Source organism: Drosophila eugracilis, unplaced genomic scaffold (assembly GCF_018153835.1).
Source record: "Drosophila eugracilis isolate 14026-0451.02 unplaced genomic scaffold, ASM1815383v1 contig_1197, whole genome shotgun sequence".
NCBI classification, from domain to species: domain Eukaryota; kingdom Metazoa; phylum Arthropoda; class Insecta; order Diptera; family Drosophilidae; genus Drosophila; species Drosophila eugracilis.
The window spans coordinates 859,895-885,966 of record NW_024571981.1 but is presented as its reverse complement, the minus strand read 5'-3'; the positions used below and the strand labels follow the sequence as shown (position 1 = coordinate 885,966).

Sequence of the window (26,072 nt, the reverse complement as noted above, 5' to 3'; positions counted from 1 at the left end):
TACAATCTTTTTGCTTATGCCATTTTCCACGAAAACACTTTCTCTCTTGCAAATATACAAATTTCAGAACTTGGGTTGCAATTATTTAATATCTGTATGTATAATATATATATAGATATATATATATATATTATGTATATAACTAAAAATGCGTAAATTAATTGTTTTTATTTGTTACGTGGTTTGTGGGCACATTCCTTTTCACAAAAGGAACAAAACATGAAAATGTACATAAGTATTACTAGCAAATAGTTTGCCATCTGTATTAGATCTCGATTTGCTTAATTCCGCATTAATTACACACACACAATGTATCATCGATATTATGAACCTGAATTGATTTCAATTTTTGAAGCGGCAGTTCCAGTTCTGTTTTTGCGCCTCATGAATTGCTCGTTTTACGTGTCTCTCTCTAAAGGCAGGAGCAGCTGCGATGGCCCCGAAGGCTAGGATCGATCCATCCGCCGTTCGATCGTTTTGCCAACTGATCGACCGATTGGCCATTGTCCTCCTATCGAGCGCCCGCCGCTTGTTGGTTGGTTGATTATTGTTTGTCTCATCTACTTCTATGAAATGGCTGTTGAAAGTTTTGGTTTGAACGCATCATTCCCACTCGGTGGTGCCCGGTGGCTTGGCTGTCAAGTCGTACAGAACCCTCGAGATTCCATCCAGCTTGGATATGTCGCGCACAATTTGATTTAGAGCCTATCAACAAAAGAAAAGTAATTATAAATATTTCAGAAAGTTTTGGGTACTGTACTCACTTGTAAGGGCAGTTGCGCAGATCCGGGTTCTGCCGGAACACCAGTCATAAAATCATTCGTTATAAACGGACGCAGCACTACCGATCTTCTGCAGGAGGGTATGCGGTTAATGGGGTCGCGATCAAAGTGCACGGGTATGAGAACAACAGGCATCTGTGAGATTTTTCGGTACAGTCCTGCTTGCATTATGACCTAAAATTGGTATATAGTTAGTTTTACGTTGTTTTCTAATCAAAGAAACCTAACCCTACCTCATTGGCGATAGCATCCGCTTGTCTCAACTGTGATAGTACCACCGTGTTGAGTGTGGTGTGCGTAATATCCGTAACCAGATACTGCACTGGCTCACCGAAGATGTAGCATACCCTATTCACGTTGTGCAGAATACGGGGTATGATTTTAGCGAGGAAGAGAAGGTCCTGCCAGTTGGGTTCCTGACTCGTGGATAGGCCCACCACATAACTGTATGATCGCTTATCGCCCTGCACGCCAACAGAACGGATGGGCAGCAGGGTGGCCTGGATCTGCGAGTTGGCGGAGATTCGCAAAAGGTCTTTCTGCTCTGCCTCGCTGGTGGCGCCTGTTACCCGGTTAATCAGAGCATGGTTCTTCTGCAGCTTATTCTTGTAGTCGACAATCACACGAACAATCACCTGAAAGTAGTTAACCAATTTATTATAGGTAATTATAAAATTTTTTTTTTTATCTTGCCTGAGTCTCAGAGTAGTCCTTCTCCATGTAAGCCTCCTCGGCACAGAGTACGCGGATCGCCAGGCCGGGACCTGGGAAGGGCTGCCTCTCCACAAGCTCCGGAGGCAGGCCCAGATCATTGCCAAGATCGCGCACTTCATCCTTATGGAAGTCACACAGTGGCTCAACAACACGTCCCGCATTACGAAGTTCCCTGAAAAAATGAAAACCAAGAAATATAAAGCTTAGCAGTCGGGTTCAAATGAAGTTCTAGCTGATAAGTTCTTACCTGATCAGATCCGTGTCATTGTGGTGCGTTTTGATTGTTTCTGCGTTAGTGCTAACCATGTTAGAAGCGGACTCAATTAAATCTGGCCGAAGGGTTCCCTGGGCCAGCATAACTTCTTCTGGTTTCAGCTTTAGCTCGGCCACAACATCGTTGGTCACCTTAACGAATATATCACCGATTATCTTACGCTTCTCCTCCGGATTATAAGTCTGACAGAGCATAGGCGTCTCCACCACAGAGTACTGTCCGGGCCTCTTGACTTGCGTGGTACCTTTGAGGAACGTGTAGCCTTCCTTACGGACAATCAAATCAATGCCAATATCGCGCAGGGAACGCTCCACCTTTTCACTTTCGTTCTTACGCATGAAACCTTTGGGAACAATACAAATTATTTGGAATTAATTTAATGTTAAAAGACAATTTTCGCAATGTTGAGGACAACAGTCAGAATGCACATATTCCCAAAACCCCATTTAAATATAACATTCTATTCTTAGAATAGCTACAATTGATTACTCGTATCTTATGCCTTTCATACCATTATCTACATGCACGGCAATTATCTGATTAGGATGAAGGGCACGACGGAGCAAAGCTGCACAGACACTCGAATCCACGCCGCCGCTGACCAGCAGCTGTAAAATGTAGATCCCATTTAAACATGGAAGTCTTAATGGTTATCAATTTTTCCAAACTCACCAACACCTTATTGTTGCCGACTTTCTCGCGGATATAGCGCATGCACTCCTCCTTTCGACTACCCATTGTAAAGTTGGGCGTCAGTTCGCAGATCTCGTACAGGAAGTTCGATAGCATCTGTTTGCCATTAATGGTCAGGTCCACCTCAGGATGGAACTGGACGCCGTAGATGCGAAGTACTTCATTGTAAATGGCTGTCACTATGCGATTTGTGGACCAGCCACCGATCTTTAGATTTTCTCCCACCCGTTCCACACTATCGCCATGGGTTAAAAGCACCGACTGTGTGCGACTAAGTCGACTGTAGAAAACAAAAATAGGTTATATTAGTAAATGAAAAGTAGCAAAAGTTAACAAACTAGAAAAAAACAATAAATTTAATTAGTATGTGATGCCACGTGTAGATCAGTTTATAAGCTGCTCTAAGCTGAACTGTTCTTGGCATTGACATTTTTCTGCCAGCATTGTATCAGCGCTCAAATAAAGTCAATCATTGTAAGCACTTTCTTGTTGCTGCGACTTCCAATTATCCTGCATTTCGGGCTCACCTGAAGAGTGGGCACGAAGTCTCGATCTCGATGTTCTGTTGGCCATCCTCTCTTACATCTTTCTTCAGCACTGTGCCTCCAAATTCTTTGTTGATCAACTGCATGCCATAGCAAATGCCTAGCATTGGTATTTTCAGTTTAAACAGATCGGGATCATAGCTGGGCGCATCCTCTGCATAGACGGAATTGGGTCCCCCGGAGATTATGATGCCCCGATAGCCATTGTTGCGTATCGTGACAGCCGGTGTGTCCAGTGGCAGGATATCCGACTCTACGAGGAGTTCGCGAACCTTACGGTCGATAACCTGAGAAAAAATATTCAAGAATTAGCGTTTTATATTTGCAAATTTAAGTAGAAGTTTTTAATTATTCGTGGGGATGAGCTCACCTTGCCGTACTGTGCTCCCGCATCGAGTATAACAATCTTATCGTGCCGCAGGCCGTTCTCCGCTGTGCCCAGAAATATGTTTGAGTTCATTTCTTTATCGTTGCAGCACTGCAAAGAGCAAAAATTTGAATGTCAGTCAAGCAATCGCCGAAACAAACACCGAATCTCGACTGGCGGGTGGGGTCGTTTCTGCGGCTTATTTATGCTCCAGTTGTGGCTGCAATCGACTCTAAAGAAACAAGGCTAAAAGCTGGCTAGAAGGTGGGGTGGAATGGGTTTTTAGTCACGGGCAATTGCGGGGATTTGATATTCAGGAAAGTGGTACAGAGGGCTCACATACCGGCAATATCTTGTGGAGCACTCGCAGAAACATTCAACATGCAGCTGGCCAGGACGCTCTACGATAGACAACAAACATTGGCAAAGATTTTTTCGGTCACAGAAAGGTGAAATGTGCAATGTGGAAGGAAAACTCCAATGCGAAAACTCAAAGCTAAGAGAAAACAAGGCCAAAGAGGCGACGCCTACGAAAAATGATTTGCAGTGCGGGGTGATTTCAATACCCTTACGAAAAAGTAATATGAATTTTGCCGATAATATTATATATACATTATCATTGAAGTTATTATGTCTCAATATTACCTTATTGCCAAAACTTGGGTCATTATGAATTGATGTCCAAGGAAGTTCCTATGGCAGGTCACAGTCGAATGTATATAAAAATTTTATGATTTTAATGGTTTTTAATCCAGGTTATTATGATTATGTGCTTGAAAATAGGCTAATGTATCTTATAGATACTATAAAAACGATTACTCAAAAGGTTCATGGTTTAATAATATTGTTGAAACATTGAATTTTGATTGAAAACTTAAACTCGAATTTTTAAGCCAGGAGTATCTGTCCTGTCTAGTAACTTGAAGTAATGATAGTTGAGTTTATTACGTATAATGACTAAGTCCTTATAATTTGGATTACTAACTGTCTTTTTTTTATATACAGTTTAAGTTTACTTAATTTAACATATTCTATCCCTCTGGAGTCGAATAAATTTAAATTCGATCTTCGAAGCTATCGTTAAGTAGTCTACTAAACAACGGTCGAAAAGAGCACTGCTATTTCATAAGTTTTTTAATATTATTTTACCGATTGTAAGGGAGTATGCAGTTCGGATTGCCGAGCTATCGAAAATTTTCTTATATTATAGAATACAAATTTGGATGCAAGAGGATGAGGATGTGAGGAGCATGCGGAACGTAACGGGACGTGGGAAGGTGAGGGGACGCCGGCTACTGACCGCCAGATGACAGGCGAAAATGCTAAAAAGAGAGTGAGAGCGGAAGCTAGAGAGACAAAAAGAGCGTCAGATGGAAGTGAAATGGCAGGTAAACGAAAACAGAGAAAGAAAGAAGCAAAGAAAAACGCACAAGAAAAAATGGCAAAACAAATAAACAACGAAAAAAGTCAGGAGACAAATTAGCAGTGGCAACTCTGTGAGTTTTCTTGTGTTTTTCCATTTTTTTCTTGCAGCAGCAGCAAAAAGAAATGCAACTCCAGGGGTTAAAAGTGCATTAGGTCACTGATGCGATGCGAAGCCTGTGATGTAAGCCTTGCTCTTCTTTTTGCTCTCTGAATTTTGATAACAAGCAAAAGGTTATCACAAACGACAAAAACAACAACAAATAGTGGGAGGCCGCGTGCTTGTAATTTAATACACATGTAGCAAACACACACACAAACACGGCCGCACACCAACACACGTGGAGCCGCCTACAAGCGGCGCTTATAACCACAAAATGGCCACGAGAAATGTTTGCAAAATATATAAATCGCAAATGGGCGAAAAAAAAATAATTGGCAAATGCGGTTGAAGCAGATGCATAGGGGCGCGGGGTTGTGATTTGTGGGTGGAGCAGTGCCGCATGGCAATTTTGTTGGGATCGGTAGATCTTTATCCACATAGCCTCTCACCTGCTCGTCGTTTTGGCTTGGCAGGCGGTTTTTCCAGGGAGCGGGTTATCCGTGGGCAAGGCCGTGGAAAACCGTGACAAGCAGCGGAAAACTTAATGCCTAAACACTAGGTTCGCGATCCGTTGTTAGCGGTCCCCCGTTGTCCTCTCTCTCTCTCTTGAACTTTTAACCAAATTTCTTTGGCTGCTGCACGCTGCTATTCCGCGTTTCCACGGCTGCTCGACACCGCTGGCAAAATGTACCGCTATGATTTTTACGGCTGCAACTCGTCTGCGTTCGGATTGGCCACTTCTAGGCACTTTTCTATTGCTTTTTCTGCAATTTTTCGTGAATTAAAGCCGAAAGATGACTTATTGACGAGGGTATGACCGTAACTTGGATGTGGAAATTTCCCGGAGTTTGCGGCAAAATAAATTTACTAAATATACTAGAAGTAAGTATTTTTTGAGTAATTAATACAAATTAGTTTAAAAAAATTAAATTAAATTTAAACATAATTGCAATAAATCTAATTATATGTGTAAATTATAAAATATTGTTTTATTAACATGACACCTCTAGAAAGTTAGTGTTGGTAAATGCCAAAACGAACAATTAAACATATGCGGGCACACTGAGCCCGCCAAAAGTAATTTGTTTTTGCGCTCATTTGGAAAATCATACGGGGAAATTAAGAAAACACGTGAAAATCTTAGAGTGAACCGGAGGAAATGAGTCCCGCCAACAAATCGCAAACAGACTTGAGCATTGAAGATGAAGATGAAATATTGGCTTTGGAAAAACTGCTGGGCGCAGCGGATGATAATGATAATGCCGACTCTGCAAAATCGGAGAAACCAAAACCCATACCGAGTTTGGCCAACGCAGTGCCAAAGTTACGGGAAGACAGCAGCTTCGCCGATGCGTTTACCTTCGAGAAGACCGTGAAACCTTCGAAAGAGGAGAAATTTATAATCAGCAAAGAACCAGAGCTAGACTCATCCGACGACGAGGAAGTCAAAAACTTTCTGGAACGGAAGTACAACGAGTACGGCAGTGATATAAACAAGTGTCTGAAGAATCAGAGAGAGACTGAACACGAGTCCAAGGTGGCGAGGGCGGTGGATAAGGAGCTGAAAAAGACCACGCAAATGGTAACTTCTACGCCACAACCCCTTAAGAATCCGCACAATCCTATCCATCGTAAATCTACTGTAAGCAATACGTTCAAACGGGCTCCACCTACTGGTGCCGCTGTAGCATCCACTTCCCAGGCGACTGCTCCCATCTCTGCTGTTTACACTGATCCTGTGTTTGGACTGCGTATGATCAATCCACTGATCTCAAGCACACTTCTTCAGGAGCGTATGGCGGGCCGTAAGGCGGTGCCCTTCTCCGGCGTTGCATTTCACATCGAGCGAGGTGACCTGGCCAAAGATTGGGTTATCGCCGGAGCTCTAGTTTCTAAGAATCCCGTGAAGCAAACCAAGAAGGGGGATTCATATTCCACTTGGAAGTTATCTGACCTGAAAAGCGAGATCAAAACAATCTCTCTATATCTTTTTAATGATGCCCACAAATCCCTGTGGAAGACAACGGAGGGATTATGCCTTGCTGTTTTGAATCCATCTTTTTTCGAAAGGAGAGCGGGTAGTTCTGATGTGGCTTGCCTATCAATTGACAGCTCTCAGAAAGTAATGATCTTGGGTCAATCCAAGGATCTCGGCACTTGTCGGGCCACAAAGAAAAATGGTGACAAGTGCACGTCGGTGGTTAATCTAACCGAATGTGATTATTGCATCTATCATGTCAAGCAGGAATATGGCAAAATGTCCCGGCGTTCAGAACTTCAATCAGCGACAGCAGGTCGTGGTATTAATGACCTAAGGAATAAGGTGTTGGGTAAGTGGTCTTCAATTCGAAGATCTTAAGTTCTTAAATTAAAGAAATTTTTTATATTTCTTGATGAATAGGCAAAAACGAAGTCTTCTATGGCGGTCAAACTTTCACTGCAGTTCCCGCCAAGAAAAGCGCCAAGCTGATCTCCAAGGAACGCGATCGTCTAAGCAAGCTGGCTGGCTATGATGTTTCGCCGTTCGCCCATACCGTTGATCACGCCGCTAAGCCCAAGACTGCTGAAGCTCCTATAATTCCATATGCAGAGCGAGGTGGTCCTGTTTCTCGTTTGGCAGGTGGTGTGGAGGCGTCTAGAAAACAGAGGATGCAGGATTTGGAGCGATTGCGCCAGCTTAAAGCTGAAAATGAGCGTTTCGAGAAGGATAAGCAGGCAAAGGGTCATGTTTTAGGAAGCGAAAACAAAAAAGAACACGATGCAACCTCTTCCACTGCCAGCATGCCAACCACACCTGTACCGGACAAGTTCAAGAATCGTGGTTTCTCGTTTGATGCAAGTTTGACACCTAAACTTTCCGGTAGCGAAAACTTTTCCTTTGAGGTAAATGTTGGCGCCCGCCAGGCACAAAGTGCCAAAATGAGAGCAGCCGCTTTGCTAAAGAAGAAACCTCTGGAGAAAGTCAATCCAAACTCTATCAGAGGCAGTGTCACTGGTAAGAGAAGAGCCATAGATGAGCTGAATGAAAAGTTCTCCAGTAGCGCCAAGCGCCAGAAAATAGAGGAAGATGATCGGGAAATGATGCGCAAATCTAGAATAGAGAAAATCATGGCAGCCACCTCGTCCCATACGGATCTGGTGGAGATGAAAGAGCGCGAGGCGCAGGAAGGAGTACTTCAACAAGCTGGAACGCAAGGAGGCTATGGAAGAAAAGATGCTGGGCACCTACAAGATGCCATGCAAGGCAGTCATTTGCCAGGTGTGCAAGTACACAGCCTTCTCCGCTGCCGATCGTTGCAAGGAGGAGAAGCACCCCTTTAAGGTGGTCGATGCCGAAAAGCGATTCTTCCAGTGCAAAGACTGCGGGAATCGTACAACCACAGTATTCAAGTTGCCCAAGCAAAGCTGTAAGAATTGCAAGGGCTCCCGGTGGGAAAGAGCGGCCATGATCCGAGAGAAGAAGGTCATGACTGGTAGGGAATCTTTGTCCATCCGAGGAGATGAGGAAACGTTCATTGGCAGCCTGGCAGGCAGTGCTAATCTGAACTTGCTTGTTCCCGACGAGGAGTGAGAAAAAGAAATCTCCGTTCGCTGTTATATTTGGTTTGTTTTATTTTTTAATATATATATATATTTAAAAGTTAAATAGCATATGCAGTACATACAAATATTTACAGTCCTCTGGTTGTTCGCTTTTTGGCTTATAAAAAGTATTCATCGCGTTATATATAAATAAGTACAAAGGTTCTTCGATACCTAAAGATCTTAAGTGCCTGTAAGATTGTTAGTGCAGGTTTTAGTATTTAGAGTTGTACCCGGTGTACTCACTGATTTAGTATGAATGTTAATCTTATGATTGTATGACTTATGATTTAAATAAACGAAATCTTAGATTATGACTGAACATTAAAAGATAGGCGATTTCAGTAAAATGGAATGCTTAATAAAGTCTGGAAATTATGAATCACACTTAGCTCATCCTAGAAAAATTGTACAATTTTGAATAAAAGAAATCTTTTTTAAAACTCATACTTTTTGTGTTTTTAAATTGTTTTAGAACTCTGATTATAGAGAAACCTTAAGCTAACAGGCGCAATCTTAGGCTCTTATAAAGGTAATATTTTTAAGATTTACAAAGATTGTGGATCTATAAAAGTTTGTAAAAAACTTTTCTTAGCAAAAAGCATTCTGGCATATTTCTGACAGAAGTTGGCAGCATTTAAATAGTTGAAAGTTGTTTATGTTTTTAGCTTAAGTTAGTGTTTTTCGAATGACATTTTGGAATGTATGATCAATAGAATTTAGTTTGTCTTTGGCTATGTAATTTCTTGTATAAATTATTGGGAGTATTCGAAATCGAATTCGGTTCTTTTACTATCCATTTTTGGCATCAGCATAAAGCTACGAGACTAAATATAAAACTAAAACTAATCAACAAACAGTTTGAACTGAAAAACAGGCGCAGATGAGAGACAAGAACTTGGAACTCAGTGGTTGAGAGGAAAAACTATACACAGTACTCGTTATCAGGACATTTAGACAGCATCTTCGGCCTGCTGTCCAGGAACAGTTTCCGCCGCTTCCTTGAGATTTAATAAGCTGGAGAACCGAAATGAGATGGTCTTGGACAGATGCTTCTCAAAATCCCTGCTGTCTAGGTTGTCTGGAATGAGACTCTTGTTGGTCATGTCCAGATAGGAGCGACCCCTCTTTACAGGAACCGAATAGTGTGGCAATGCGGTGGCAGCCGGAGATCCATTGGTCATGTTGCTGTAGCTTGGAGTGCAACTGGATTTTCGAATGTTTAAGGGGAATCGCAAGTCGTTTTCGTATCGCAAAACTTGCTCCTTGGAAGTCGAATCGATCAGAGGCCGTGGGAGATCATAGCCAGGTGGAGCCGTGGAAGTTACTGGCATTTCCTCCTCCGATTGATCGTAACTTGTACCTTGGTCATGGATATCGTAGGCTATCTTTGGAGGTGACCATAGATGTTGTAAGGATTCCGGTTCACCAAACTCCGTAGTCATCAAGGCAGAATCATCGCCACAATAAAGCGGATTGGAAACTGCATTCGTCTCAAGATCTATGTACTTGGCATTATTGCCCAACAGCTTCTCAAACTCCGAGGCCAAGAACTTAAAGGATGGCCTTCCATTTGGTTCATCTGCCCAGCAGGTGCGAACTATGGAGTAAACAGCTTCCGAACAATTCTCTGGCCTGTCCATACGGTAGCCGGTTTTTAGCAGGGACCATAGATTCTGTGGAGCAATGCCAGGATATGGAGAGGCTCCCAGAGTGATCAGCTCCCAGCAGAGTACGCCAAAGGACCAAACATCTGATTTGCTGGTATACACATGATCCGCTAGAGATTCCGGAGCCATCCACTGGAAGTTGGAAAATAGTTCTATAAGATCTTAGAGCTTGTATGCGATTTAATAACCTCACCTTAACAGGCACACGATCTCGTGATCTCTTCAAATAGGCATCGTCTTCGTAAACATCTCGGGTCAGTCCGAAGTCTGAGATCTTGCATATCTTCCCATCCGCAAGGAGCACATTTCTAGCCGCCAAATCACGATGAACCAACTATGGAGGATAATAGAATGTAAATAGGTCCAAGCTAGGAATATTTTAAACCCACCTTAAGTTCCGTAAGATAGGCCATACCCTTGCAGATCTGCCAGGCAAAGGTGAGAACCATCTTGACATTCACAGGCTCCACGCCATCAGCAAAATCCACGCCGGCACACTCGATCTTTCGGCTAAGACGAAGGTAGCTCCTAAGCGAACCATATCTGGCATACTCAATGATCAGGAGAGGCGCCTCCGAGGATGTACAGGCCCCCAGCAATTTGATCACATTGGGATGAGAGACCTCCTGCAGGAGCTGAAACTCCGAAAGTAGGGCCATGTACTCTACGGAATTGGCACCCTTCTTCAGCATCTTCACAGCCACAGTGGTTATGCCCGGTAGACCAGCAATCTCTGTGGCATAGCCCTTCAAGACCTGGCCAAATTCACCTTCTCCCAGGACCGTATCCAGTTGAAGTTGGTCCCTGGGGAACTCCCATTTGGTGTCGCCGCTTTCGAACTTAAAACCACTTTGCAGTGGCATTAGTGCGAGATCTCCGTCTCCTAGTTCGGGAAGAGCCTGTTTGGAGGATGGAGTCATAGATTGCTTGCCCAGGCGACGCTGAAGCATCTTTCTTTGGGCAATTAGCAGGCAGAGGAGTAGGAGAACGAACACCAGAGGACAACTGACCACGAAGAACATGCAGGAGCGATCGCACTCGAAGCCAGCCACATTGAGGACACCTAAGAGTAGAGGATCCTGAAGAGATTGCTCTCCACTTTTTCTTCCTCCCAGCAGAGGCACCGCCTCCGTTTCGTTCTTTCGTTTGCGAGGTTTCTTAATCTTGGGTTCCTCATCCAATGGAGCACACGAGCACTTGCCATTATCCTCGCAGATACACGTTCCAGAGGCACTATATATTCCCCTTTTATTATCATTACTTGAATGGGGACCCATTATCCTCCCACCTGGTGTACAATCCTGTGGACAGGCCATTGGATTCAGTTCCTCCAAGGGATCACACACATGATCTGGACAGTAACGCGACTCGGGTACACATGATCCATAGCGAGTACTAAACATGGCTGAATTGGATCCTCTCCACTGGCAAGATCCTCCACCGGTTGCCAAGCCGCAAAATCGATTGCACTGAGACTGGAACTTAACCTGGGAGCAGGATTGGGATCGGGATTTGATCTTTAGGTCGCAACTGGTGTTCTCTGGTCTGCCATGAATCAAATGCACATTGATCACACGAACATGCGAAAGGCGCTGCTGATCCATCCAGGTGACATTCAGGAAGTATATGGTCTCAGGCGCCTCCTCCAAAGCCTGGGGATTCTTCACATACACTATACCCGAAGTCGGGGTTATGCCAAAGGCTCCAATCTTATCCTCTACGATATCGAATTTTATGGAACGTGACCTCATTAGCTCTACGAAACTCTCCGGCTGAACTACCCGATAGTAATTAGTGGATGTCCGGTAAATGGATATATCCTTTTCGTAATCCACGGTTAAGGGACCCTGTGATCTGCCTGCGGAATCACCATTAAATTCTTCAGTTTCGAATATTCGATGTTGTCGTGACCGTAGAGGCAGAGCCTGGGGCATTTCGTGGTCCGATTCATGGAGATTACTCAGGTTTATATAAAAGCATATGAAGGCTGTAGCTGACATGGCTTCGACGTGGGTTTCAATGGTCAGATCGCGGGCTTCCAGAGAGACGCAGTAGGGTGAGTCTCTGAAAACGCCGCTTCGAGAGAAACGGAGTTCTAGTTGGGAAGGATTTTGATTACGTTTATAAGTTTTTTATATATGTTTTATAACCTAAAACTTACGACAACTGACGATTGTATGTGGCCTGCCCGTGTGATCCGCCTCGTAGGCGTGGCAGTCCGGCCGGAAAATTCTATTAGAGTCATTATGCACGGCGTAGACCAAGTTAGCATTTGCCGCCAGCGTATCCTTGTCCACATATATGATTTTCTTCCCCGCCTCCTCGTCCTGTGGGGATAAGAAAAGCAAGCGAAGGGTATGAATTAGTAGCTCCTTCATTAGCATTTACTGACCACCACTAATTAAATTCCACTTGGCACCCCCTTGGCAAATTGCAGCGCTGCCCTCCAAGGATGCGCTCTTGGTGATTAGCATTTTTAATTCGTGCACAAGGTCAGGCTGGGGTTTCAGATCCTCTGGAGACCTGACATTTCCCTACGAAGTGCTGGACTCACCTCATCCTTAACCCAAAACCCTTTTAATGGATCCCAAGGGCAAGGACATTAGTGAGGTGTCTTTCCCTGAACTTAGGCTTTTGTTAAGGTAGGATGGGCAGTAAAGTTTGAATTTTGGACTCCCTTCGTATTTGGTTAGGAAAAACAAAGGATTTGGAAAGAAAATTGTTTTTTAGGTGTACAAATCTGTTGGGAAAACTGTTGCTCTTTTAGGTTTTAGTCTGGCTAGAAACTATCAGACCTCTCCCAAATAAACCTTCTAAACTATCTGAATTTGAAAATGTTTTCAAATTAGTTAACCCACCCAACCTCAGCCACACCTCACCATAGTAAACTTTTGTTCACTTTTTTTATAGAACATGTCGCCAGCAATTTCCTCGAAATAAAATAAACATTATTACATTATTTAAATGCAGAGCCACCTACAGCAATTTGTACTTTAGTGCAGAACCAATTACTCCACCTGGTGGGAGGTGGAGGAGATAGCACTATCTGCACCTGAACTGACACAGTTTGCAAATCCTTGGGGATAGGCTTGGCTTGTTTCGAACACGACAACATAATTTACTTTTGTGGCAACTTTAAGGGACATCGTCTGTGGCTTCAATTCAATGTGGCTGTAGTCACTTGGCGTTCCCATTCCCATTCCCGTTTCCAATCCGGTTTCTTTGGCTTTCCCTTCCTGTCTGTCATGCTCCAATCATAAAAGCCCATAAACGTTACGCGTTTTTAATGGCAACATATGAGAGTTGGAATGGGCTTTGGGAGTTTTGGGAAACTATACAAGGAAGTGGCTAACTTTATCTATCTACCCCCAGAAAGGACCTTTGCAACCAGACGTGGTAATGGCCAAATAATGGCTGACCGGGCTTGAGTCTTTCAACAGCGGGGTCTTCAGATACACTTAGGAAATTTGAAATACTTAAGAAAACTGTAGAGCTGCGAAACCACAACTTTCATAAAGTTGCTAAAACAAATATTTTAAGCTGACAAAATATTACTTTCAGTGCAGCCGACTTGCTTGCGTGTCTAGGGGGCGTTCATCATGGGTGAATTCAATAAGCCCGCACCCAGTGAGCGGCCAGACAGCCGGCAGACGAATAGTCTGGGCAGGGTCTACTTGGGATGCCATGCCTCTACACCCCTGAAATCCTCTCCTTCGTAAATTCCCCTTCTACCTATATATAACCTAACCGCTCTGGAATTCCGAAACTCACCGCCTGAAAGTAGGGCTGCTCCAGGTAGAACTTAAACTTCGGATCGGTCTCCTGCAACTTGGGTCCATTGTCATTGCGATCCAGTAACCTGATATCGAAGCTGCGCATGAATTTCCTCTGATCCCGGGCGGATAACTTAACCGTGCAGGTAATCTTGGCCTGCAGCTGTCCAGCTTTGACATTCAGGCCATTGAGTTCATCATGATCCAGGGGTTGGCGAGTGTAAAGGCGATTTTGTTTGAGAACGAAATGGGTACTACCAGCGTTAAGGGAGTAATCCAGGGATACGTGACAAAGATACTTGGCGGCCCGGGAATTCAGGGCACCGATAAGTACGGGTTCAAAGGAATCCCTACGCTTATATTGACCCTGCGACTCGGCTATACTGTACTGGGCACTACTCCAGAAGCAAATGTGCTCCAGTTCTGAGCAGTAATCCTCCAGCGGCTGTGGTGTTACTTCTATCGTTAGATGCGAGACGGGCAGCAGTTCATGATCCCGTTGATCCCTGGGAAAAGCGGTCACCACATACTTGACACTCGAATTCGGTGAAAGGTAATCTGTGCGCATGTAAATCTCGCCGGAGGAACTATTTATCCTTAGCAAGGGATTCTCCTCCAGGCTGTACAAGTAATTACTGGCCAATCGATTGCTCTCCATTCGCAGCACTTGGAACTGGGCCAGCGGTATCTTGGAGAAGATACTCTCCGACTCCTCATTGATGGGCAGATTGAATTTCACCGACGTGCTGGGAAAATAAACATCAACGGCTGCAAAGAGAGAGAGAGGGAAGGGAGAGAGTAAGAAAGAGGGTGGAAAAATAAAGTTAATGTGGATGGCGTCATGTGGGATTGGGGTTCATTGTTTGGGATGCTGCCACAAGTGGTTGACCACAATTGACCCACTCAGTGGAAGTGGGGTTTCGTTTTCCATTTGCGGATTAATATTCATTTCTTTGGCCATCAATTTGGAGTGGGTTTGTGGTTGAAAAAGAACAAGTCTTAAAGATATTTATGAAAACTGATTAAGTATGAATAAGCTGTGCCCACCACTTTGGCACCCCAAAATAATATCTCTCCCCGAGGGTTGCTATCACTTTTTGGGTTTGGGCTTATTTACCCATCATCCGAAGGGACACACGCTGACAGTCATCATCAAATCCAATCAAATGATTTAGTTTAATGAGCTCGCGTTGACCTTAATAGAGGTGGTCATAATTCCCAACGCCCTTCCTTTATCTACCAAATTGAACAGGGCGTATGCGTAATTTGATAACAGCTCCATCCTAATGACCCCGATTGTTGTTGCTGTTTCTGGGGTCGTGTGTTTGCATACGAGTCAAAGTCCAATACAAGCGATAAATAAATATAATACAGATATTAGTTATTAGCATATGGCTTATCTCAATGACGCCTTTTCTGCCCTCTTTTGCTGTTGTTTTTGTGATCTGAAATTGAAGTGCCGTCGGCGTCATCAAGTTGCGTATTGATTTTGTGATAACGATAAAGTTTTTGTTAGCCGGGGAAATATACAACCGCAGGGATAATTGGTTACAAATTTCCCTCGCCCTTCGTCTATGTAGTTCCTGCCCCCAATTTTATGCCACAATATTTGTGGTAAACATTTGAAGGGGAACCGAGGAAAACTCTTGTAATGTTATGGTGTAAATAGGTTGGCGTATCGTGTTGAATGAATATAAATTAAACGCATTGAACCTTAACTGATTTATTTTTGGGGAAAGCAATTGGATATAGCTTTGATTATGGTTTAGGGTGAGAGATTTTCCACCTTATCGGTGTTTTAATGAGCTAAATATTCCATTATCGCTGGGAATGTTTTATTAACCTTATATTAGGAGGGCTTTTTGTGTATCTGTAAGCCAAACACATTAGGTTTTCTCCTCTTCTTTAGAAACATTCAAACAAAAATGAAGTGACTACCTAATTTTCCATTTTAAAACCCAAACACTTGACCTGCCATTCAGGAAGTTTTCCCAAAATGAGAAGAGGAGAAGTGACTGCTTCCTAGCAAATCAAGCCTCACACCTCCTCCATACAAGAGGGAAATGTAAACAGCTGGAATAAATGAATAAAAAAGCCGCTAATTGGATGGCCACAAGGCAGGCAGGCAGTGTTACCTCCACTAAATGCCTGTCATAATTATGCCCTAGCTTTCGAGAGCTAACCAAACAGAGGACTACAAAATAACAGAGGGGGGAAACTCCCGCAATCGCCATACAAAACGATGGTGGGAAAATCGCTTCTTGATATGGCCGTTGGCTTAGTACACACATTATAAATAATAAAATGTGTTCATTACAATTGCTGACGCTCAGGCATGCGAAAAATGTTGATAAAATATGTAGATGAGTGGAGTTTGAGTATGAATATGTACTCACTCCATGCTCAATCCAACATGCCCGCATTTATAATGACATTTTAAATGTGTGTCCTTGGCGCCCAACGTGGCAAGGACCCACCACCACCACCCTCAAGCAGGATATATTAATGCTGTCAGCGTTCCTAATGAAATATGCGGGGTTACTAACGGGATTATGCCGCCTCTCTCCCCCAGCTACGCTGCTTCCTGCCGAATGATGGCGCCACTGCTGTTTATGGATGGAGCGTTCTGTCCATGATTAAGGGCCAGGCCAAGTGCTTTGCTTTACAAGGAATCCAAGGAAGGAAACATACTTTGGAGGATGGAAAGAAATTATGGGGCATACTAATAAACTTGGTTTAAAGTTATGCGAGGGGGGATTAAAGAGATTTTTAATAACAGATTGTTAGTAAATTATGGGAAAATTGTGGGGCAAATATATAAAGATTATTCTGTTGGGAAATAAGGAAAAGGGAGCACATCAACTTAATATTCAACTTTAAATAAACAGAGAGCTTACTCCTCCTAAAAGAACTTTAACAAAATAAAAGCCCTACACAGCCCTAAGACAGTTAAGAGGTCTTAAGCTCCATTAAAAATCCATAATCCCTTACGCCACAGTCTTTAATCTACCACCGATTTGTTGCAATCAGTTCTCAATTAGAACTCAACTTGACCTCTTCGATTCCCTTGAGACAATAGCTCTAAGAGCGTTAAACCTGCGACAGGTGAGGGGCCATAAGCTGGTGATTAAAAAGGCCACAACCACCCACTAAAGGTTGACCAAAAGTCAACAACCGTAAAAACGAAAATAGCGACAAAAGGGCAGGACGAATAATAAAAAAAAAACAGTGTAAACAGGGAAGGACTAAGACTATTAGGTTATCTATTAGCAGGACAATTAAAAAGCCAGCAAATGGCGCATTGAAAACTGGATAAAACAAGGCCTTAAAATTGAGGGAGGAACTGGCTAAACCGGAGAGAAATTCTAGGGTGACTGGACTTCAGTGGGAGTTAATACACTTGGAAAATATGTTAGAGAAATGGGTCAAAAAAACAGAAGAGCCTATAAGCAGGTAAATGTATTAAAAAACTGGCAAATGCGATGAGCCTCTAAAAAGTAAATAACAATCTAAGAGCTCTACATAAAGTTAATTTTTATAACCAATTTACATTTTTCAGCATTTCTCACAGTGTATATAAAACTGCTAATGACAGCACTGTCAACAATTGATGGCCGGCGACTCGGATCCCGACATGGCCATTAGCTGGGCCTGTGTGTACCTGAACTTGGTGGCCACTGGTCTCTGGCCAGGTGAAATTGAGACACTCCGAATGAGGTGCGGCACCGGGATGAAATGTCAACTAGTTTCGCATAAACTAATTAATCTGCCCCGAATTAATTGACTCCACATCGAATTAGGTCGTCAGTTGTTTGCCTGTTTGACCAGTTCCAACTACCAACCTTCCGGAGTTTATTGGCCTCGTTTTTCCTTTGCCCGAAACTCCTAGATGCAGAGATGACTCATTTGGGAGTTTGTATAGCCCAGCATCCGACTCACATTATGTTTGTCTACAGCTGCGTAATGAAAACTTTGTCTTTATCAGGGTTTATTTTCTGTTGTTTTTCCTGCAACGCTTTTCCCATTCTTTTCCCTGTTGCATTGTTATTTTCATTACTCATACGTCGTGTATGCCAGACGTGGTTTTTCTTGTCTTCCTCGGCACTGACTGCAATTGTCTGTTGCCGTGGCTTTTTCTAGCATAAACTGTTGGCATTGGCCAATCTCTGGCTCTGCTTATTGTTCAGATTCCTATTATTAAATCCATTTCATTGCCTTTCCTCTACTTTCACTCTATCGAAGTGTGCAGACAAAGTGTCTTGAATGTTTTTCTATTTCCTGCCTTGGCTGTCCCTGAAATTTTCTCTTTGCCGGAAAGCCAAAGCAAATTAAATTGGAAATAAGTTTAAGGTGAAATGGAAGTTGTTTGTACTCTACTTAAATTATTTTTATATTTAAAAGATTTTAATAATAAGGGATAAAAAGTGAAGTTGAGTCAAGTTTTAACATTCCCGATAAGGAAATGCAAAATTAAATGCCTTATTTTTACATTTTAAGTAAGTTTTCTTATCAATTCCCTCCATAAAGAAAGAGCATCTCCATCAAACTAAAAACAATTTGTTGTTATTGATTTAAAAGTAATTTCCATTTAAGTTTTCCTCTTTTTTACAGTCTGGCACAAAGAAGTGCACAGTCACTGCTGGAAAAGGGATTGGGTGAAGCAAAGGGAAATTACAGAATAATCGCAGACTAGAAGTCACCAGGCGAACTTCAAAGACTTTGACTTTGGCATTGAGTGAGGGATGACACTCCCGTTCAGACAACTAAGACCACATCCAAAAATAACTGACCCTCGACGGTGATCGATGGGCGGTCTCTCTCTGTAATTGTTGTCTGTCATCAAATGGAAAACTTGAACTAGCATTTGTCAAAGTCAAAGGGTCTCTTAAAATATATGCTAATTACGGCTAATTAATGGGTGGCTACCATTAGTTAGCTTAGGTTGGTAACTGGAAGTAGGGATGTTGTTTTAGGGAGAAAAATAATGCAATAGCTAAGAAATTTGAAGATTAAAGTTAAAACTTTAAGCATTTTAAATAGTTAAAATAAACTTAAACTGGTTAGTAGATGATTTTAACTTCTTTGTAAATACTTTAATGTTATTTTTCATTTACTTAAGATTTTGATACCCTTATTAACCCACCAACAACTGTATTTTCCAACAGGAAAACGCGTACATAAAAACAGAAATCCAATAAATAAATGCAGATTTCAGACTCCCACTTGAAGTGGCTGAATGGGAGTGCATTATAAACCCAATATCTCTTGCTGAATCACTATATTTCTCGTTCTGAGATCTGAGCCTGGGTGTTGCCCCTAGGATAGACAGTGACACAGACGCAGATCTCATAACTACAAATGGATTTCGTTTTATTATTATTTTGTTATGCAAAGTAACCAATAGTAAGTAGAAGACGGCGAACCAACCTTGAGTGTCTGATAAATGTGTCAAGCTGGCTCATAAATCTAAAAAATGTGTGCAAAATATGAAAAAGTTTTTGTGGCAGGCAAAGTGATTTCAGATTTGTCATAAAATTCAAGATATTTGAGTAGGAAATGGAAAATGCTATTAGGGAGTTTAAAGTTATAATTTGAAGTTATGTAATGAACTAAAAAATAAAACAGTTTGCTATTTCAAACTATTAAATTAACGATAAAACATATCTAAATTTCAGGAAAATGGCAATAAATCTTGTTTCTTAGTAAGTTTACTAGCAAATTTCACATTCTAAGCTACTTAAAACTAGATTTTTATTAGCTTAGCTCTATAAAAAAAAACGACTAGTTATCTGGCTAAGATCGATGACTTTAGGTACTGCTATATAATTTTGTTAATTCAGTAACTAGCTTGGGGCTAGGTTTATGTCTTTTTCAGAAATAACTGAAAGTCGGTTATTAAACAAAACGCTTTAATTGAAGTCATGAAACAGCCGGAGGCCACTTAAAAGTTCACAGAGTGCGAAAAACATATAGAAAACCATAAAAAACCATAAAAAAAAACCACGAACAGAGGCACACACCTATTGACATAATTGATTGCACATATATTCATGAATTTCTGGAGGGGAATGGGCACAAAAGACAGCTGGCGGGCACTTCGACACCTTTAACCCGAGTGACTGATTGACCGACCGATGAAGGAGTCACCTCACCTCACCCGCGGTGCATTCAACTTGACGAGGACAAAGTGCAGGGCTTAAAAGAGGAACCATCCAGTGTCAGCTGTGCGGAATTGAGCCGGAGAGCCGCGTAGTGGCAAGTCATCCCCCGAAAAATATGATATGTCTTCGCAGCGTGATGAAATAATTTTGGTTTTTGGGCGTGTGCGCTTGTCTGGCACGTCATACACTCAGAAAAAAAGGACTAAAGAAAAGTTATGAATTTTAAAGGCTTTTAGAAGCCTTTTCTAAACTTCAATGGCCACTATTCTAAAAGAAAATAAAACAAAAAACATTTCTTTTACAGAATTTAAAAACTTTTAACTTTGAAAAACTTTTTTCAGTTCAAGACATTGATGTAGCGCCTCGGGGGAGTTACTCGGTAGTCCAGTCCATCACCGTCAGTCACTCGAAACCAAGTCAAGTCAAATGGTTATAGCCAGGCCCACATATCGCTTACCAACTTGTCAAAACGTCAGTTCACACCTGTGGCAGTCGAGTATTTTATATGGAAAACCTTGTGTGGGTCGCCTAGAACGCACTGGGCTTATAATTAAGAGTTAACCAGTGCATCATAAAGCACATAAAAGAGCACCGAACCCAAGTTACCCCTTCTCCAGCAAGAAAGGGGGGGTCATAAAAGGGGTTCGCACTTTATTACCCCATACTTTCGGTTGCATTCCCACGACGCGTATGTTTGAGTTAAAGTTATCTGCGAGATTTCTACTTTGCCAGCCAATGCAAATTAGTGTAATTGGTTTTTATGGGTTATGTATTTGTCAAAGACAAAGGTGGAAAGGGGTTAATGAGTTAGCTTTTATCACTGATAAGTCGATCAGTTATTTACTGATTTTATAAGCTATGGAATGAGAGATAGAACTGTTCAAGCAACAACCAAAAGGGGTGACAAACTTACTTTATGCCAAATTTAGGTTTTTGAAATTTGAAATGGAATTTATTTTAGATGAGAGTTAAATATATTACTATTATAAATATATTCCAAAATTATTCTTTGTTTTTCATTTTTATTTGAAATAAGTTTTTGCTTAGAATTGAATGTTAAATACCTTTCAAAATTTCTTTCAGTACACAAAACATTTGCAAAGAGCAACTCTTTTATGAGACACGTACTTTTTTTGGCAAGATTTTTGGCACAGCAGGCAATTAAAAAAACGTTTAAGTTTTAGTTATTTTGGCTATTAAAAGGTGTTTATTGTTTATACTTAAGTTTGAGAGTAATTTAAGATTCTTGTCTTAAAGGTAGTGCCATTGTCAAACTCGTTATTTTACTACCCAAAAAGTAAGAACTTTAATCTTAATCATAAGAAAAGCTCTTCTGCATCGAGAAACATAAATTCAAATTGATATGGCCATGTGATCCAACATTGTATCAAGAAATTACCCAATAAATTTTGGGCATTTCTTGTCTAATTTTTAAATTCTTTATTGAGATATAAGTGAGAACTCACCCGCACAGTTGTTTTGCTGTTGTGTGACAATTCCGAGCAGCGTCACAATCATAACAATAAAAGCCTCCATCGCAGTTAGTTTTGTTGCAAAAAGTCAGTTACCGCTCCACAAATTGTCACTCACTCTGCCACGCACATTACATATTTGCACATATCGAACGTTGTTTTTTAATGGTATTTCACTTTTTATTTGTTTTTAGTTTTTCTCTGTTGTCTTTTACGTGATTTTTTTTTCCAGTATTGGTCTTCTTTTTCAGTGATGTCGGCAATTAGCCACGTACGAGTCGACCACGAACTTAATTACTTTTGATCAAAAATTGATAAGTAGCATTTATCAATTAATTTGCGAAAAAGCAGGGCAGGAAATATGAAAAAATGGGCAATTAGTTGGGCAGATACAAAGGGAATGAACATTAATAGTTTTTTGTTATGTTGTTAGGGAAAAAAGGGGAACGAAGTTTTAGTACCCTTTGGAAGTAATAAAATGTTTATAATTAAACCTATTCTTGGGTTTTTATAATTCAAATTTATCTTTAATCAATCTTTAAATATATAAAATTATTTAACCAAACTATCTCCATACCCTCTGTAAGAGTATAAATAGTAATTATTATTATTGATAGCGGCGCCCACACTCCCGTTTTGCCATTTAGCCAATAATAATTTATCACTCGGCTAATTCCGCATAAAATCGAGTAGGGCCGCGGGGTCTGCGAGTTCTGATTATTGCAATTCAAAATGAGCTTCGATTTGGTTTTGCTTTTTTTTTGGTATTACAATATTATTGATATTGTTATTAAGTGGTCTTCGGTTGCTATTTTTGGCCAGCGCCAGGTGAAGAGCTTAAGGTCTTAGCTTTTTGTTTATTTTCTTTCGTTTTTTTTCCGCACACTTTTGGTTTCTTCTTTGTTTTGTTTTTTAAGTTCTGAGGCCAAACCCCTTTTTTTGTTCTTATTGTTATTAATCGCATTTTTTTGCCAATTCATTTAATGTCGAAACGCTGGCGGTTGGCTCAATTGGTTTTTAAATGGAATAATTTAATTAAATTATTTTGGGCAAATATTGTGGGCTGTCTGAGGGATTACTTCAGAGTTTTGTTCGGTTGCTCTTTGAGAAAAGTTGCTGGGTTTTTGGAGAAGCTTTAAGATGAGTTTCAGAGCTTGAGAACTTTGGTGTAATATTTGAAATATAAAATAGGGCAAGTTTCATGTGCTGTTTATATTGTTTTATCCCTAAGCTAATGCTAATTTTAAATAGAAAAACAAAAAAACCAAAGAGCTTTGTTGTGAACCCAAACTAACGAATTCTAAGCAAGTACCAAGGCAAACAAGCACTCCAAGAGGACGTGCCATGAAAAGAGCAAACTAAAAAAAGGTGGAAGTACGTGTACTCTACCTCTACTCTACAGGGTACTTCACTCCACATCGCTCCAGTGAGGTAGGTGTGTGTGTGTGTGGTATCCAGCGGTGCACGGCAGGTGTGATAAAAAGAACCCGAAAGAGACAATTGCGGCGTGAATTACCCGCTGGCCAGGGGAATGGCAATGGAAGATAGCACGCATAATTCAAACGAGGCCCAAAGTCAAACAACGTGATAAGCAATTCACGAACACTGAGAGAAAAATGTTAGAACCTAAATGTTTATCAAGTGACATTTATTAAAGCCCAAAGTGAAGTTTTTAACTGAAAACCTAAAGAGTTAACTAGGAGTTAGCAGATACTTCTTTCAATATAAAATTCTTAGAAAAGTTATATTTCTTCATGGCGTGTTCTCTGCCAGCAACCTTGCAGACTAACGACAACACCCAAAATTATTCACAGTGCATTGAAAGACCGACCGATAGACCGACTGACTGACTGACTGACTGACTGGCAGTCCGAGTGTCTGCTGTCTACTTTTCGTCTGTGGGCCTCTCCAGCACCTGAGCACTTTAAAGTTCAAATCTTTTGACACACTGGGAGCTCAGTCGGCGGATGCTAATGACACACGACTGACACAAAGAGGCTTTGCAGCAGGCACACGTAGAGACATTCACTGGGAGCCAACCGGTTGCCAATTTGTATGAGCCCATGGAGTTTTCTTCCCCACCCCACCCTCTCCTTTCCATACACACACCCCACTATTAAAGGTTAGGCTACCCAGGCGTTCCGGGCGGACTTTTAAGGTGCGTCTCCTATAGCCGTCCTGTTGCGCCAAAAATGGCAATTGCCATATAAAACTTATTCGATGCCGGCAACTAACGAACATCCGACGGCCGCAAGAGTCAAAGTACGACTGTGGAGGTTCCTCAGTGTCAGTGACTGCCCCCGACTGTTTTTTAACTGCACTGAGAGAAAAGAGGTGCATTGTAAATTGATTAAATTAATACTATTTTTGCTGAACTAATCTTTTTATCTTTCACTGCTATAGCTCAAAGTACTCGAAAATAAATTAAATGAAAAATTATTATTTTTTCATCACTAGAGTTGCATATCTTGTGCTTCGCTTATCATATCTTTCTTCAAAAAAATTCAACATAAAACTCTTTTTCTCTCAGTGCACTCGCCTTGTTAGCTGCCTCTGTTATTTTGCTTTTTTTTTTCTTTCACAGACATTGGCGAATTGGAAAAGAATGCGAGTGTAGCATCAAGAATTTTGGCCTGGGAGCTTAGAGTTCTTGTTTGGTTTCCACGAAAAAGGGTTCAGGAATGCCAGCCGCCGTCAAGGTGGCGTATGCGTGATGTTCTCTTCGAACCAGAAACAAACCCACCAAAGGCAAATATCAAACAAACTCTAATTGATCTCATTGTTTGAGTTTTTTTAGAACCGATCGCACTTGTAAAGGCATTTGTAATATGCAAATTAATCACTTGACTGCCATTTGCATGTGCCAACTATTAATCTTCTGTCGTCAAGGTAATTAAAAAGAAATATTTTTTAATTAAAATCAACTTTTAAAATTAACATTTTAATGAGCTTTTCACCTGTGCTAATGAAAAACGCTTAAAGCTATTAGGTGTGAGATTTTTGTAATTGATGAAGTGTTTACAATGTTTAAGTTATTTAAGTTATTGGAATTTATTAAGATAGCTTTTAAGTTACAAAAGTATGTTAAAAAAAATGTTCTCAAACAGCAAGTTAATTAATGTTTTAAAAATATTTTTATTGCGAAATAAAACTATAAAAATATGTTAAAAAAGAATGTACTCAAATAGCAAGTTAATTAATGTTTTAAAAATATTTTTATTGCGAAAGAACTATTCTTTAGCAACTTTTTGAACACCTGCATTGATTAATTTCAATGTCTGTTTTGCCCTCTTCAGTTTCCACATATTAAAATATTTCCCTCAATAAACAGCAATTATTTGTATTCACAAATTGTGTAAACTAATCCAAGTTGGACACGCACAGCTAAATCACAATTATCCGTTGGCCAATCTACACGATTTTCTGTATTGAGTTGTCAGTAGTGTGAGAGGATGTTTGCTGTTTTTGGGAAACTCCAAATCTGGAAAATCTGGCCATAGTTCGCCAAACATACATTAACACGATCTTGATTTTCGTTGACACGATTTATGGATGTCTTGCAGCTGCTGCAGCTTTTCGCAGACTCCTTAATTGTGGTTGCCTCGAAATGGCAATTATTTATGGGACAGTTTAACAAGGTAATTAATTAGCCACCTTTTTCTTTCGCGTTTTTTTTTGCCAGCTTTTCCGCGAAAACACTTTTTCAATTGTTGCAAAGCGCAGAGCTGAGAACCTACCGACTAACGAACCGCTTCGCACGAGCTCCGTTCGAAAAATGAAACTGAAACCGGCAGCCGGCAACTCCAAAGCCGCAGAAACAAAAAAAATGAAACCGACAAATTCGTACAGAAAACTTGACTAACGAAGTGGCTTCGGTTTTTGGCTGGCCGAAGTGCGTTTCCACGATGACGATGGCTTGGAAACACCCTTGCTGAATTTTCCCATTTTCCGCTGCACTACTGGGATATCGCTCCCCCTAATCACCGTCATCGAGCCATCCAACTAATAGTGACTTTGAGATAATCAGATGTGCATGTTCTACGGCTTTGTATTTTATTTACCTTTCGGAAATATGATCTCATGTCAAGCACTTTGCCTGACAGCTTCTTTGGGTTTCACAAAATATTTGCTTTATATTGGGAAAGGGTTTTGTTTTGGTTTTATCTCTGCCCGGTTATCACTTGGTTATTGTGGGAAATGTTGGTCTTGGAAAAATAGATCTTTGTTTGCTAGAAAGTTCAGAGGCTGCATTCTAATTAAGACTATCTTGGTCTGCTGCTGGGTTTGCCGAATTTTATGAATGATCAAGAGATAGCTGTATAGAATTATCTTGGAATTTTTTAAAACTGAAAGAACTAAAAAAAGAAACTGCTCAATACTCAAACCTAGTCTCCAAGGTTAATTACGAAAGTAATAGTTAATATATATCACAGCTGCACAGTACATTATATCGTAAATACCACCAAATCTCAAAATACGTTTTTAGGTTTTACTTGTTTTATTGGCTGTTTGAT

The 26,072-nt window shown here is 41.1% G+C and overlaps 3 protein-coding genes and 1 non-coding gene across 4 annotated transcripts; 1 reads left to right on the top strand and 3 right to left on the bottom strand.

Moving 5' to 3' along the window:
• Positions 1-153: 153 nt before the first annotated feature.
• On the bottom strand, positions 154-5,718 carry LOC108115488 (GMP synthase [glutamine-hydrolyzing]). The gene is made up of 10 exons (XM_017226973.2): positions 5,350-5,718; positions 3,379-3,486; positions 2,991-3,295; positions 2,443-2,743; positions 2,282-2,378; positions 1,744-2,113; positions 1,476-1,668; positions 1,016-1,417; positions 765-956; positions 154-705 (listed from the first exon to the last, which is right to left on the bottom strand). The coding sequence occupies exons 2-10, from the start codon at positions 3,466-3,468 to the stop codon at positions 604-606; spliced, it is 2,052 nt and encodes a 683-aa protein (XP_017082462.1). The 5' UTR covers positions 3,469-3,486; positions 5,350-5,718; the 3' UTR covers positions 154-603.
• On the bottom strand, positions 2,827-2,962 carry LOC121530188. The gene has a single exon (XR_005993860.1).
• A 254-nt stretch (positions 5,719-5,972) lies between the features above and the next one.
• LOC108115512 (protein MCM10 homolog) lies at positions 5,973-8,796 on the top strand. Its single transcript, XM_017227009.2, is given in 3 exon segments — positions 5,973-7,230; positions 7,302-8,068; positions 8,070-8,796. Coding segments are annotated over 3 exon segments (2,340 nt in total). The 5' UTR covers positions 5,973-6,059; the 3' UTR covers positions 8,472-8,796.
• Positions 8,797-9,032: 236 nt separating this feature from the next.
• Positions 9,033-25,444, bottom strand: LOC108115511. The gene is made up of 7 exons (XM_017227007.2): positions 25,296-25,444; positions 21,553-21,855; positions 13,924-14,693; positions 12,314-12,479; positions 10,542-12,247; positions 10,346-10,486; positions 9,033-10,284 (listed from the first exon to the last, which is right to left on the bottom strand). Exons 2-7 carry the CDS (start codon positions 21,620-21,622, stop codon positions 9,436-9,438), a joined length of 3,702 nt encoding a protein of 1,233 aa, XP_017082496.2. The 5' UTR covers positions 21,623-21,855; positions 25,296-25,444; the 3' UTR covers positions 9,033-9,435.
• Positions 25,445-26,072: the final 628 nt, after the last annotated feature.

Excerpts from the sequence above, each read along its gene's own strand:
- LOC108115488 (XM_017226973.2), bottom strand. The coding sequence starts at position 3,468 with ATGAACTCAAACATATTTCTGGGCACAGCGGAGAACGGCCTGCGGCAC. Across the intron at positions 957-1,015 it reads CGGATGCTATCGCCAATGAG|GTCATAATGCAAGCAGGACT; the intron begins GTAGGGTTAGGT and ends TACCAATTTTAG. Across the intron at positions 706-764 it reads CTGCGCAACTGCCCTTACAA|GCTCTAAATCAAATTGTGCG; the intron begins GTGAGTACAGTA and ends TTTTGTTGATAG.
- LOC108115511 (XM_017227007.2), bottom strand. The coding sequence starts at position 21,622 with ATGGAGGCTTTTATTGTTATGATTGTGACGCTGCTCGGAATTGTCACA. Across the intron at positions 12,480-13,923 it reads AGCAGCCCTACTTTCAGGCG|GACGAGGAGGCGGGGAAGAA; the intron begins GTGAGTTTCGGA and ends TTATCCCCACAG. Across the intron at positions 10,487-10,541 it reads CCTATCTTACGGAACTTAAG|TTGGTTCATCGTGATTTGGC; the intron begins GTGGGTTTAAAA and ends TATCCTCCATAG.